The 14,835-nt window shown below is 48.9% G+C and overlaps 1 protein-coding gene across 1 annotated transcript; it reads right to left on the bottom strand.

The window, feature by feature from the left end:
• Window positions 1-8,990: 8,990 nt before the first annotated feature.
• On the bottom strand, window positions 8,991-14,210 carry LOC115334616 (lysozyme g-like). Its single transcript, XM_041119554.1, has 5 exons — window positions 13,903-14,210; window positions 12,975-13,064; window positions 11,689-11,885; window positions 11,299-11,434; window positions 8,991-10,244 (listed from the first exon to the last, which is right to left on the bottom strand). Exons 1-5 carry the CDS (start codon window positions 13,943-13,945, stop codon window positions 10,114-10,116), a joined length of 597 nt encoding a protein of 198 aa, XP_040975488.1. The 5' UTR covers window positions 13,946-14,210; the 3' UTR covers window positions 8,991-10,113.
• Between the last annotated feature and the right edge of the window lie 625 nt (window positions 14,211-14,835).

Below are 14,835 nucleotides of genomic sequence, written 5' to 3'. Positions count from 1 at the left end.
CAGAAGCACAGAGTGACGGAGGCTGGAGAGGACCTCAGGAAGTCTCTAGTCCAACCCCTTGCTCAAAGCAGTACCAACGCTGAAGCTAGATTGGATTTCTCAGGGCCTTGCACTGCCAAGTTTTGAACACCTCTGAGGACAGAGGTTCCCCAACCTCTCTCTGCAACCTGGTACAGTGCTTAACCACCCATGATTTTTTGTGAAAAACTCCTTTTCTTTTATCAAGTCTAAATTTGCCTTGTTGTAACATGTGACTGTTGCCTATGACCCTCTTGCTGTGCACCTCTGAGAAAAGCATGACTCCACTTTCTCTATAAGCTCCACAGAGGTATCTGGAAATGTCTCCCAAAAGCCTTGTCTTATCCAGGCTGAGCAGACCTAGTTCCCTCAGCCTCTGCTTGTACAACTTGTGCTCCAGCTTGGTGGCCTGCACTGGCCTACAGCATATCAGGGTCCGTTTTATACTGAGGAGCCCAAAATTCAGCACAAGTGCAAAGGAGATGGGAGGGATCACTTCCCTGGACCTGCTGGTGATGCTTTTCCTAATGCAGCCTAGGAGGCTGTTGGTTGCCTTTGCTGTAAGGGTGCGTTACCCGCTTGTGGTCAACTTGCTGTCCACCAGGACTCCCACGGATTTCTCCACAGAGCTGCTTTCAAACTGGCTGGGCTCCAGTGTGAACTGGTGCCTGGGGCTTTTCCGTGTCAGGTGCGGGACTTGGCAGCGCCTGCAGTTGAATTTCATGAGATCCCTGTCCAGCCTGTCCACATTCTTCTGACTGGCAGCCCTGTCCCACCAAGCACTTGTGAACCGTTGGTGCTGGGGACACTAAACAGTACTAGCTGCAGGATCAGTCCCCAGGGGATGCCCCTAGTAGCTGGCCACCAGCAAGGCTTTGAACTGTTGGCCATCAACCTTTGGCCACAACAGCCCAGCTAACTTTTCAGCCTCCATATTGAGCAATCTGACAGTCCTTCTACTGAAATAGCTTGGGCGTGCGGTAAGTGCATGACACCTAACTATAGTACATATAGCAAGGGCCACAATGATCCAGTCAATAAATAGTATTCATGAACTATCAGTAGGCAGCTCTTCATTGATCACAGCAGTCACATGGGAGAGACAATTCTGGTTTACCCAGAAGCCAGACTGCAGGGCACTGGATCAGATACAGCACCAGCTACTCTTTACTCTTCTCTCCTGTGTCTGGCAGGAGGGAAGGACAGCCTCCTGCAATTAAATGCTGAGGGCAGACATCTGTGGGATAATCTGGTCCCCTATATGGCCCTTGTGTCTCAGGCATGCAGCCACATCTTGTTAGAGATTGTCTCTGTTTCTAAGGAAAAGGTACAAAAAATACACTGCCAGGATTTTTATTATTATGACAAGAATCTATATTCCTGATTTCTCTAACCGTGCACATATCCAAGCCCCTTCTGAACTTTGTCAGTTCCTTGATCTGAATCAGCTGAGGTGTGACTGAATAGGCAGGGAATTCATAAATAAAACCTGATTTAAAGGACAGAAATGGGACCAATTTTCTCTTTGCCTGCCTTGCAACAAGAAACCTCTCCAGTTCTTGGAAATGAAGTGTTTCTGGAAGGCCAAGGGCTGCAGCAGGGCAGTTCATGGTGTGAAGGCACAAGAGAGTCTCGGGTCAGCTGCATCCTCGCTGTGTGGGCTTTTTCATGCTCTTGAACATTTCTCCTCTATTGCTAATTAGATTAATAAGGGTAGGGTTAGAAATGAGTGATCCTAGTTATGCCTTCAGGGCAGACACTAGGCTGATCGAAGCTTCCCAAAGCAATTAAGCCCATTTAAGCTGTGGGAGGTTACCCAGCCTTTGGCAGGGAGGCAGGATGCTCTGGGTGCTGGGAGCTCCTGCGCTGGGGGCAGGTCCCTCATCACAAGGCTGCACTGTGGCCTCGTGGGGAAATGCAGGGCCTTGTAGATGGTTGAGGCATGGGAAGAACTGGCAAAACTTCGTGGATGAGAGGAGCAGCCTAGAAGGGGTAGGCTGCACCTGAGCTGTAACACAGCCAGGCTGTGGCACTGGAAATTAAAGAGCTTGTAGAGGAGCATTTCCACTAGAAGCAGGGGAAGCTGAGAGACGCAGAGGACTGACATGTTCTACAAGGTGGACATGGCTGACATTCAGTTTACCTCTGAAAAAAACAGGAGGGAAATAAGCACCATGATCACAATAAATGAGAAAGACAAAATAGAATAATACAGTGGCAAGGGTTTGGCACATGCAAAATTAAGCAATGAAGAGAGGACAAACTTAAAAGTGCTTCTGCACAGATCCTAGAGGCTTCAAAAACAGGCAGGATGAACCCAAATGCCTGGTGCCAAATGACAACCCTGAGATAGCAGGTATCTCAGAAACTTGGTGGAGGCTAGGAAACCAATGAGATACAGCACTGCCAGCCTTATAGGAATGACAGAGTAGGATGTAGAGGTGGAGGAGTGATGCCGTATGTGAAGGATAAAAATGTAACAGCATAAAAATATTACAGGAAAAGAGAAGCATCCTAAAAACCTGTGAGTGGAAATCCTAGTCACTACTGACAAAAATGCTGTAGTAGGACTGTACTATTGATCCTTTAGGAGGACAGCAAGAGTGGTCAGTGAGACCAGAGAAGCAGTAAATACAGGATGATGGTATGAGTGAGAGCCTGCGTACAGGCTGAATCGATGCCTTGTCAGGATGAGATGCAGAAGCAGAATTTTTGGTTGCAATAAGTCCCTGCTTGCAGGAAGAGCTGGTCTGAGAACCCACAGAAACAAACACTAAACAGTGGTACAACGGCTTCATTTGAGGGGTGTTAGTGGGAAACTGCTCTGAGGTTACAATCCCACAACGTGATCACTTTTAACACTGAAATGGGAAAAAACCAGGCCATGTGCATCCACTATGGGAGTATTCGGTTTCAAGGAAGGCAATTAAATAAACTAAGGCAAGCATTAGAAACAACAGTCTCCAGCAAAAAGGAGCAGCTCCAAGCCAAAGAAGCCTGCAAGTGTCCTGGAGGCTGTTCAAAAATACCATGTTAGAAGTAAAAGAATGCCACAACTCAAGAAGAAAACAAAATGTTGTCCCCTCAAAGGAAAAGTTACGGTGATCACCATAGGGAAAAGGCTGCTCTGCAGGAAATGGAAAACTTGTCCATCTGAGAATTGGTGTTAAATTGACATAAAACACAGGTCACATGTAAACAAGGAAAAGGACTGAAAAAGGTCTTGGAGGCTGCCTTGCAAGAGATGCTCAAACTGTTAGCAAAACATGAAAAGCAGCTGGGGGAAGGTCAGGGCTGCTTGGTGAAAAAGGTGTGAAAGGGGGACTCAGGGGTGACAAAGCCTTCGTCGTCCTTTGTAGCCTTCCTGCTGGCCTTTACTGTGGAGGCTGTGGGGAGGTTCCCACCCTGGGACAGTTGACAGGAGCCAGATTAATTCAGTATAAATAGGAAGTAAGTACTGGAGCAAACAGAAAGCCTTCCTGCCAGTGACTCTGAGCCGGCTGGGGGCACTGAGCTGTGCCGCAGCAGAGCAGGCAGCCTGGGCAAGGGCTCTGCTGCCGGGCGGCTTCAGTGCCGGCATGCCGGTGGGTGCCTGGTGTCACCCCCGACTGCAGCACCGGCTCCAGAAGGGTCCTTGGGACCACAGGCTGGTGCCCGTCCTGGACAATATAGGAGAGTGTACGTTAAAGGTAAGATCACTGAGGTGATGGATAAACCTGGTCAGCTGGGAGACGGTCAGCCCAGCTCCCATAAGGGGCAATCCTGCCTTGGATCTTGATGGTCTTCTGGGACGGTGTCAGCGAGTATGTGGACAAAGGCCAGTGGGTGAAGTATAGCTAGGTCTTCAGAAAGGATTTTATAAAGACTCAAACCAGCATTATGAAGGAACCTATGGCCATGGCTTTGCCACCCAGAAGGCTGTGGAGGCCAACAGCACCAGCACATTCCCAAAGCGACTGGATGGATTCATGGACGACAGCGCCGTACAAAGGGTGGATGTGCCTCCTGCCACCCCTGTTAAACAGCTGGGGGTGCTAGGCTGGAAATGGACCGCAGAAAGCAGCCAAGCTCATGTGTCCTCCCCAGGCAGCATGTCCTACTGCTGCTGCTGCTGGAGGCAGACTTCGGGGGTGACCGACCACCAGTATGACCCACACATTGTTTCTCATGTTCGTCTGACATCTCCAGTTTAAAGTGGGGCTGGTGTTGCCCTTTCTGGCCTGGATAAAACATGAGGTTGTTTTTATCAGGAAGAAAACCCCATAAGATATTTTGGGGTGCGGTCCTGAGTGTGCCCAAGGCAACCACCAGAGAAGCACTGTCCTGGGGACAGCTTGCTGGCTAGGAAATCCCAGCCCACATTTTCAATGAGTAACAAAGGAGAACAAGCCAGTTATTCAGCACTGCATTGCTGTGGTGGCATTTCCCTTTGTTTTCTGCATGTCTCAGAGAGAGACACATAGACATGTGGCTCAAACCATTCCGACTCCGGCATTCAGAGTCAGTCATCAGAGCAATCTGTTCACTCACATGGCTTATGGCTCTAGCCCATGGGGACTTGTTTTTGGCAGTGGTTTCCTACTGCTTCAGTTACTGCTGAAACAGGTTGTTTAATTGCTCCCTCTACCTGGTGTCTATGAAAGCCAGTCATTGCAGCCTCGGACTTCAGACAGGTCCCTGCCTGAGCCATGGAGAGATCAGCCCATACTACCTGCAGCTTAACAAGTCGATGAGAGAGAAAGCTTGCCACCTCACACTTGCTGTTTATTGTAAGAAGCACATTTAAATACATTTCCCAATACTGACATTGGTTGTAAAACCAAAACATAGGACCCTTACAGAGAAGATTTTTCTTCCCTGTCTGTCATTTTTTGTCTTTTCGATTTGCTGACTGCCGATTCTCATGCAGCAATGTTAGCCTGGAAAGGTCCTTAAACAACACCTATTGCATTTCCCCACTACACAGCAGCATGATATACAGCTACTTTTACATGTTGGCCTTTGTTCTTTAAAACACCCAGTGAATGTTGCATTGCTTCATTACCCTGAAATTTTTTTGAAGTATCCAACACAAACCTGCCAAACTCAATGCTACTTGCCTTAGCCTCAACGGGAAGGGAAGAACATGGGTCATTGCCCTCCATTTCTTTTGCATATTAGGAAATGGTGACTGTGTCCTCTTTCGCTTTTCAGGATAAAAAGGAAATCTAATTCCTTGTTTCCTATAGGCTGTACATTCCATTTGAGTTGTGATCCTCCTGAGCACATTTTTGTTGGTGTGACAGACTCAAACACTGTAGCTGAGCCTCACTGACGCTGACAGCTGAGAGGAGTATTACCCCAGGTGCTTCATATACACTGCTATGAGAAAAATAAATCCCCAGACGGGATTTTCCCCTCTTCTTTTTTTTCTCTTCCCGCTCTCCCCTCTCATCGACTTGTTCCGTTCCCACTGGACCCCCCAGACCTTTCCGCGGGAAGGTCTCCCACCTGTTCTGCCCCTACTTACGTCGCTGCTTGAGCTCCTCAAGTGTTTTGCACCTGTGTTTACTTTCTTTCAGTACTTTGGTTCCTAACTGGTTTTCGTAGTTTTTAACCATCAGCGGAAGCGATCGTGTTCCCTCGCAGTGTAACCCATGGTTTGATAGCTCATGTCCACCATTCATTTTCTGACCACAAATTTGAGATAAACTGGTGTAGGACAGACCTGCGTGGCTCCACTTGAAATGTCTCACCAGTTTGACCACAAGCTGCTGATAACCAGTGCTTTTTGTACTTATCTTAAGGCCCTATGAGGGTGTTTTGGGTTTGTGTGGCGTGGTTTTGGTAGCGGGGGAGGGGGCCGCAGGGGTGGCTCCTGTGAGAAGCTGCTAGAAGCTTCCCCGGCTCCAAGTCAGACCCACCTCTGGCCCAGGCCAACCCAGTCAGTGATGGGATAACATATTTAAGAAGGGGAACCTGCAGTGAGGAGGGGGATTGGAATGTGAGGGGAACACCTCTGCAGATACCGAGGTCAGTGAAGAAGGAGGGGGAGGAGGGGTGCCTGAGGAGGTTGATGCCCCCGCAGCCCGCGGTAAGATGGCAGGCTGTCCCCCCCAGCCCATGGAGGGGAGTGGAGGCCCCCAAAGGTGGCCAGGACTCCATGAGAAAGCCCGCGCTGGAGCAGTCTGTGACTGAAGGACTGCAGCCCATGGAAAGGACCCATGTTGGAAAAGTTTGTGAAGGACTGTCTCCCATGGGAGGGACCCCATGCCAGAGCAGGGGAAGAGTGAGGAGTCCTGCCCCTGAGGAGGAAGGAGCGGCAGAGACAATGTGTGATGAACTGACCCCAACCGCCATACCCCGTCCCCCTCAGCTGCTGGTGGGGAGAAGGTAGAGAACTCAGGAGTAAAGTTAAGCCTGGGAAGAAGGGAGGGGTGGGGAGAAGGTGTTTTGAGATTTGGTTTTACTTCTCATTATCCTTGTTTTGATTTGATTTGTAGTAAATTAAACTGATTTTGTTTTTTCCCCAAGTTGAGTCTGTTTTTCGCCCGTGACCATAAGTGGTGAGTGATCCCTCCCTGTCCTTGTCTCGAGCCACGAGCCTTTCTTTATATTTTCTCCTCATCCCACTGGGTGGGAGGAGTGAGTGAGCAGCTTCATGGTGCTTTGTTGCTGGCTGGTCTTAAACCACGACAGAGGGAACTTCAGATTGCTGCCGAAAGCCTTATCGAGCTCATGATGGCACAACCATGGCTTCTCTCTTGGCCACTTATCTGGTGAGATAAGGACTTTTGGTTGGTCTGAGGTGGTTTTTCCCTGCCTAGCCAGGCTGCCAGAGCCCTCCTGACTGTTTCTCACTGCTTTGTCATCGCCCAGGTGCTCACGAAGCAATCATTCCATCCTTTACTCTGGCATCTTCCTCAGTGTTGCAGCGAGGTGTCCTGGTCTGTGATTCCCCAGACCTTTCTTTCCCCTCTGATTGGGCTTTTCTCTTTCCTTACCTGTTGTGGTGGGTTGTCCCTGGCTGGATGCCAGGTGCCCACCAAGCCACTCTATCACTCCTCTCCCCAGCAGGACAGGCCAGGGAGAAAATAAGGTGGAAAAAACCTCACAGGTCAAGATAAAGGCAAAAGTTTAATAAAGCAAAAGCAAAGGTCATGTGCAGAAGCAAAGGAAAACAAAACATTTATTCTCTACTTCCCATCATCAGCCGATGTCCAGTCACTTCCCGGGAAGTAGGGCTTCGGTACATGTAGTGGTTGCTCCGGAAGACAAACATGGTAATAACGAATGTCCCCCCCCGCTTTCTCTGAGCTTTTGTTGCGGAGCAGACGTCATATGGTATGGAATATCCCTTTGGTCAGTTTGGGTCAGCCGTCCTGGCCATGTCTCCTCCCAAGATCTTGCCCACCCCCAGCCTACTGGTGAGGGGGGAATGTTGGAGAGACAGCCCTGAGCTCAGCAGTGCCCAAAACACCGGTGGGTTATCGACGCCTTTCCAGCTGCCAATGCAGAGCACAGCACCAGGAGGGCTGCCATGGGGAAAAGCTGCCTGTTTTTTTTAATAGACCACAGGTCAAAAGGGTGACCAAGAGTGTGACTGCAGCAGCCCTCTGTACACCAGCCAGATGAGTAACTTCCAGTAACATGGACACAGGTGACCAAGAAAAGATCAGAGGGAAAAGCAATCTGAACTCACTGCTTGTGAAGAAAGCTTTTGCTCAAATCTTCAGGCAGTGTGCCACTGTTAAACTTTCCTTAATTATTTACTCCTTCCTGCCAATTTATCAATTTCAATTTATATTTCAACACATTTTCTGCAGAGATTTTCCTTATTCACTACAAAGTGCTGATACCCTAAAATAATATTTGCAACAAAATATGGAATTCCCATATTTCCAGAATTCTTAAATACACTTAAAAAATAAATAATCCTTTGTGGCAATGCTGCACAACCCAGCAGGCAGGTCTGCAGGCCCTTGGGTGTCGCTACCATAATGTGAAGCAGCAGTTTCATAGGTAGCGCATGTAGAAATGGGAATCCTAAAGAGCTCACAGATCTGCAGGGATGGCAACACCCGTAGTGGTGACAGGGAACTTGCTGGCAGCAATTAAGGGCAACATGAAGGGAATGAAAGAAAGCTCCACTTTTGTTCACCCTCCGAACTCAAAAAACAGCTTTATACATGTAGGCAGCAATGAGATTCCCTGCCCCATTTGAAGTTTATACTGATTTACCAAAAATGCATTCATAGGTTTTACATAAGAGGTTTGTATAACACAGAAGTTTATATAACATAATTCACCAAAGACTTCAACCTATGAATTTTACATAAGCTATTTCAAGTAGAGGGGATCAAACCATGTGATATGTTTCATAAGTTTGTATGACAAAGTAATGATTTTACTGAAATTATCATAATATAGTGCAGAATTCACTAGAGACTAAATAATATGTAGTTTAATACCTGCTGTTGCTTAACACTGAACTGTTTCCTGTAGACATAAAAAAAAAATCAGTAACGTTAGAGAAATCCTAGAGCTCCCTCTGGTCTCCAGAGATGATAGAATGAGTTTGCTTGCAAATACATTAATCATGCGCAGTCCTTGCTGTGACTGTAAGCAGATGAGTGACTGGCAAGACAAGGAGCACAGCATTAAAATCACGCCGCTTGCAAAAGCTGTCTCCAAACCAGCTCCCGTGCTGCCTGCGTTGACCCTGCCCGGCAGCCCAGGCATACGTGCAGTGCAGCCCCGTGCTGCCGGGCAGGAGCTGCCAGGCACGTTGCTTCTGCATCGGCAATGGTGACAGCTGGCAGGAAGGTGCCCTAAAGCCTCCAAAATGGTTATTCAAAAGGCTAAATGTGAACGTCCTTATTCTTCTTTTCACAGGTTTGGGGGCAGCGCCCAGGCTTGGGCTGCCTTGTGCCCTGCCTCCCAGACCAGCTCTTCTCACCCACCCCAGTCTGCAACACCATTTTCCCCTCCTTGTTCTCAAATTGAGTTTTAGACCCATTCCAAGAGTATCAAATTGGGTTATTTACTCAAGTTGCAGGTTGCTGCCCACTGGGCCCCATGAAATTGGGGGAAAAAAAAAAAAAAAAGATTGGGATTCAACATTTATCTTTATTTCCTCTCATATTCTCAGTATTATTCTCAGTAAACCTAAATTTGCATCCAGATCCAACCACATTGAAGAATACTTTCAAACAGAGTTTATAAACCCAGAGTTAATTCTCTCCTAATTAGAAGTTGGAATTCCTGGCAGAGGGACAGGTGCTGAAACGCTTTTAAACTTGGAGGAAACCCAGCATAAAGGTACCAAAGCTAAAGCAGGAAAGACTGTGGGTTTTTTTACCAACAATATTGTTGTGATACAGCTCCTGGAGTAGGTATGTACAGGGCTGGGTCCTGCTCAGAGGGCTGCTCTCTGATGGAAAGGTGCTTTGTATGCCTGCTGTGGCACCTGCAGTACTTCCCATATAGAGGATTTCCCCTGTGTGAGGCTGCTTTTCACCCCAAAGAAGTCTCCAGCCCCACCATGGCCACAGGCTCCAGGGCTCAGGAGACTAACAGAAGTGTGTTTAGCATTGTCCCCCACAAGGGTGGCCGCAGGAATACACAGCTCTTGCAGAGATCAAAGGCTTGGCGAGCAGTCTCTTCATTGCCCTGCAGCCAGCACAATCAAGGGGAAGAAAGACTTGGGGGACAGGGAGTGGAAAGGAGGTGGATGGAGGAGATGGGAAGAGCGCAGCTGATGCCCAGGGAGAGATGCTCGTGTGCCTGGGGGCTGCATGAACAGCCCCGGGTTCAGCTTCGAATGAGAAGAGGCACTTTCCTCACCTGACACTTAAATGTTGCTGGTCTGTCCCCATCTGCCTTTCAAAGGCCCCAAGCTTGCGCTATCTTGTCCCCGCGGTCCACTAGAAGGCAGAGCTGAGCTCGCCCATTGGCGAGTGGGGAGCTGGGGTTTGCTGGAGTGAACAAGGTGCCGTTGCTGTTGCCACCAGCATCGGTCCTGCCGGGAGACCTGAGGAACTGCTCTGAGTACTACAATCACTACTGGGCTAGTCTATGTAGAGGAGAGGCTTGGTGGCAGGGCAGGTTTATGAGCTAGAACCCATGTCTCTTAAAGTACTGGGCTCGCCTAATCACGCTGTTGACGTAATAGTTGTCTCTGTCACATGGGTCTTCCTCGTAGACTGGGAGGTTGCCCATTTTTGCACGGTAGGTGCAGATTCCCCCTGGAAAGAGTTAAGAAGGAGTTGTTACAGGCTTATAAGTAAGAAATAGAGATTTAAAAGAAAAAATTCCTAGCCAAAAGTGCTATGCATCTCACCAAACCTACACAAGTGCTTGGGAAATTGCTAATTGTGCATTATTTTTGAAGAGTGACTGATTTTGCAAAATCCTTATTTCTACAGTGAAGGACCCCATGACTCTCTCAAATGCAGATGGGAATGGCATGCTGGTCCCAGAAAAGAGTATAATCTAAAAAGGCAGTGGCAGAGCAAGGATGGCAGAGTAAGAAATAGCATAGGGTGAACAAACCAGCATGCAGATGACATGGACTACAAGCAAACCTGGATCCCAAGCTTCCTTGACACAACTTAACAGCCTGCCACGATTAGCCTGTTGTGTTGCGGTACCTCAATTTCTGTCTTCCCCAGTGGCTTTTTTTTGGTTGGTTTCTACCTTATTTATCCACCTTACAGCCATTTCACGTGGGATGAACAGCTAAAAGGATAACTTGAGACCTGTTCACATTCACTGAGCAGAATGCCTTTTCCAGGGAATTTAAGCAGATCCTGGATCTGGCCATTCACCAGTGGTGGCCCAGCTGCTAAATGTAGTGGCCCTCTGTGGGTGTTTGCCACTGAAGTCAAGAGGCAGCCTGCTGAGACTGTGCCCAACACCTTCGCCCAGCCCCGCACGGGGTGCCTCCATGCTGCTGCTGCAGCTCCCAGGCTGACCTGGTTTCCCGTTGTTCCCTACTACAGCAAAGCTGCCAAGGAGCTTGGTGTCCCACCACAGTCTGTCTTCTGCAGGCAGAAACATGGAGGCCCTGCGAACAGTGCTTTGAGCTGGGATGCTGCGTCTATATTCAGACCTCTTGCCCATCTGCTGCTTTGGGATTGCCTCTTTCAAATTAGAAAACGCTGTTGGTGGTTTTTTTTGTAAGAGGTGCTGTAAAATCTGCCAGACAGATCCTCTTTTTCCCTTAAAAGTGACACCAACAAATGCACAGCACTGCCATCACTCAGTATGTCCCTTTCTAGTATTTAGCCCATCATGTACCTCTCAGCTGCCGGTCCCAGGTCCAGGTAGGATGTCTTGCCCGTACTTCATTAATTGCAAGAACCAGGATAGTTGAGCACTGATTTATGTGTTCTTCACTATCCCATCCTCCGAAAGGGTGTTGCTGCCCACCAAGCTAGAAAAGTCAAGCAAGAAAAGGGGTTTCCCTCTGAAAACAACCACCACTGTAGCTTCGCCCTCTTCTTTGTACTCCCAGGTTGTGACTCATTGAAGTGACCTTATTCAGGACAACACTTAAGCATAACCTTTGATGTAGAGGGAACGCATTTAAGTGCTGTCTTGAACACAGAACAGTCATTTGCTAAGGTAAGGCCCTGGGATATATGCTACATTACTGTTCTGCTACTCATACTTATCATCCCGCTGTACCTGCATCAAGCCGTACTTGTGCCGTTCCTGGTCCCAGCCATTGTCCAGGAGCAGGCCAGCACGGCTCTCCTGCGACATGATGGCAGCGATGAGTGCCGGGTCCAAGCACAGGTTTCTGGCTACTCTTTTAATTGGGATCTCATATTTTCTCAGGCGTACAACGTCTGCCTCAGCAGTCTTCCGTACCATGGCAGGTCCTGCGGCGTAGGAAAAGGCAGACTTACACACCGTCCCATCCAAACCCCTTGCTTTCCCCTTGACTGGGTGTATCAAAGGAGTAACTTGAGCTTTGAAGAAAACACAGCTACACCAAGTTGGTCAGTGGTTCTTGAGGAAAAAGCACAGCCCTAACGGCTCTGACCATGGCCAGGGAGCTGCAGTGCTAGTACCCGAGGATGACGAGGGGAAGAGGGCAGCTTCTCAGGAGGTGGGACCACATGTTCATGGAAATACAGCTCTGGAAATGCACCACTGGAAATGTGGCTCTGGAGTCAGAAAGGTGAAATTTCAAATTGCATTTGAAAAAATCGAGAGATGCATTTCTACTGACTGGCCAAACTGCAGTAACAGCTACGTTGTTAGTCTGTGTATAGAAAGGTGGGGGTTTTTTTACAGTAATTTTGGAAAAGTTTGGAAACAAGCAAGCAGGTTCAGATCCATGCTTGGACAGCCGCAGTCAGGTGTCTGCCCTGGAGGTGCCTGTGTCTGAGGTACATGGCAAAGTCCCTGGAGGTCTCAGCAGTATGAACCTGACATAGTCAGCTGTGCAGTGACATGGGGCAATAACACAAGACAAGAAAGAAGGAAATGGGAAAGAGTTACCAAAACCAGGTCACCCAGAGGTAGGATGGCTACACGCCTGGGACCTCCCCCCTGCAAATTGTGTCTCTGGCAGGTCACCACCGGCCAGCTCAGCTAACACGCCAGCACTCAGGACCTGGCTCTGCGCGTCTTCCCCTTTGAGTAGACAGGCCCCGGGATTTTGTGAAGATGCTGATGCTGAAGTCCTGGCTGATGAAGAAGCTGTTTTAACCGAAAAGGGGTTGCACCATTTCCTTTTGCTTAGAGGCTGAGGACCCTGACTATGGGATCTGAAGTTTGTCCTCCCACTTCCCACCAGGTCTGGAGGCTTCACAGCACCTGCCATTTTGGGAGAGAAAGTGTTGCTTTCTCCCTTTTGGCTAATTGAACAGCTGCACCACATTTAATTTGGCAATAACAGACGGTGAAGCATCTTTCTATCAGGTAAAAACAAGTTGTCAAATCAAGCAACGAATGATACCTACCACAGTCTGAGGATCTTACGACCGTACAGGGGATCGAGGGGGCTTGAAGAGCACTTACATCGCCATAGCAACTGTAACTCATGGATGGAGCTGAAAAATGAAACGGTGGTGTTTGAACACATAAGATCTCGGAGCAATATCATACAGCGTGCTGCAAGCGCATACAAGTCAAGCGTGAGGGTTTCATCCAGACCCGTAATCCACATCGCCCTGTGTTAGCCATGCTTGTATGGTTGCCACTGCTCTCCATCAGTAACATTATCAAAGAAAGCTAGAGAACAGAAATTTGTTCTTTTCTAATTGACGAGGTTGAACCGAATGAATCTAATGACAATTTAGATGAATAAGCATCTGCCCCATTGGGTCTAAAGGCTGGTGTGGGAGGGGGAAACCACAGCCCCTGCATTTATTTCAGAGGGCTCTTCCCATTCAGTGCCCCTCAATGTCCGGGCCCCCTCAGATGATGGCTGGCGGTACCTGAGCACCCTGGCTGGGAGCATCTCCTGTGTCCCTCTGTAACTTGGCGAGGAATTAATTCAGGAGAGCGCTTGCTTCAGCCTGGGCAAATTACCCTGCTTCCTCAGTAAATGAGGAATGAATAGCCTCCATCAAACAGCTTGCCACATTCGTGAGACCATTTCTGAGTAGGCAGAGAGATAGGATAAGGTTAGCTGGGAAAATCAAGAGGAGGTATGTCTGTGACTCCCTTTTGGTGTCAGTCCCGTACCCCAGGCGAGCTGGTTTGAAGGACACACGTGGGTGGCAAGCAGCCTCCTGCGGCAGCCGAGGACCTTCAGCCACGCAGGGTTTTACAGCACCGCGCGGAAGGGGGACCTCGGGCCCGACCGCACACCTCCTTTCCGCAGTCCCTCTGCAAACAGTTCCCGGGGTGCTTTCGACAGCAGCCCGAGCCCAAACCCCGGCTCACCGACGAGGGCCGCGAGGCCCAGCAAGAGCAGCGCGGGGATCATGGCGATGGCTCTCCTCAGCGGCCCCAGGAGACCTGGAAACAGTGATTTGCAAAACGTGAAGAGATCAGGGCTGTAGCAACGTTTGCGTGCCAAAAAATCCCACCCCGAGGCACCAGACAGGGCTGACGTTAGCTGAGGACGGGTTGGGGAGCGGAGGGACCCCCTCCGCTGCACGTTCCCCCCCTCAGCCCCAGCACGGGATGCAGCTGCCAGCTTCAGAGGGTGGTGGTGGGAGGAGAAGCAAGTGATGGGAGCCCCATCTGCTCCTTATTTCCTCCTTGTTTGGGGGGATACAGGCTTCCCCTGAGGCTGAATGTCTCCTCCGCCCTGTGTGCCACTACACCGTCGCGCGGAGAGGGAAGGGCCGAGCCTGCGGAGCTCGGGAGCGGGGAGGTCTCCGTCAGCAGCCTGGGCCAGAAGAGATTTTTTTAGGCCCCGTCACTTCACATCGCTGGCTTACATGGCCCCTCCTGAACACCCGCAGCATGTCTTTACGACGAGAAGATATAGTACCTTTGCTTTAATTACAAAGGTGTTCGAAGCCTAATGTGCTACAGAGTGCACACATCCTTTGTCTCTGTTCAAAAGGCAATGGGATTTTTGCTTGGCTTTTGGAAAAACATGTTTTCAGAAATCAAGCAATATCACCCTTAATTCTCTGCTAAGAGCATGCAACAAAACTCCAAGATTTATCTGCTGAAACAATATTTCTACATCAATGTCTGTGTGATAATGGCAGATAATCACTTTAGTAATAAATGCACCTGTTTTGCTTATTAATAAAATTCCAAAATGTCATCAGATAATAGCTATCAACTGCAAACCCCATTGACTGTACTTGCCTTGCTGGTGAATGCATTTAAACTGAGCAGTTTTTACGGCTTACAAAT

Source organism: Aquila chrysaetos, chromosome 23 (assembly GCF_900496995.4).
Source record: "Aquila chrysaetos chrysaetos chromosome 23, bAquChr1.4, whole genome shotgun sequence".
Lineage (NCBI taxonomy): Eukaryota > Metazoa > Chordata > Aves > Accipitriformes > Accipitridae > Aquila > Aquila chrysaetos.
Note: the sequence above shows the minus strand (reverse complement) of the source record. Positions and strands in the feature narration are given on the sequence as shown.

Excerpts from the sequence above, each read along its gene's own strand:
- LOC115334616 (XM_041119554.1), bottom strand. The coding sequence starts at position 13,945 with ATGATCCCCGCGCTGCTCTTGCTGGGCCTCGCGGCCCTCGTCG. Across the intron at positions 13,065-13,902 it reads GGGCCTCGCGGCCCTCGTCG|CTCCATCCATGAGTTACAGT; the intron begins GTGAGCCGGGGT and ends TTCATTTTTCAG. Across the intron at positions 11,886-12,974 it reads CGTAAGATCCTCAGACTGTG|GACCTGCCATGGTACGGAAG; the intron begins GTAGGTATCATT and ends CCTACGCCGCAG.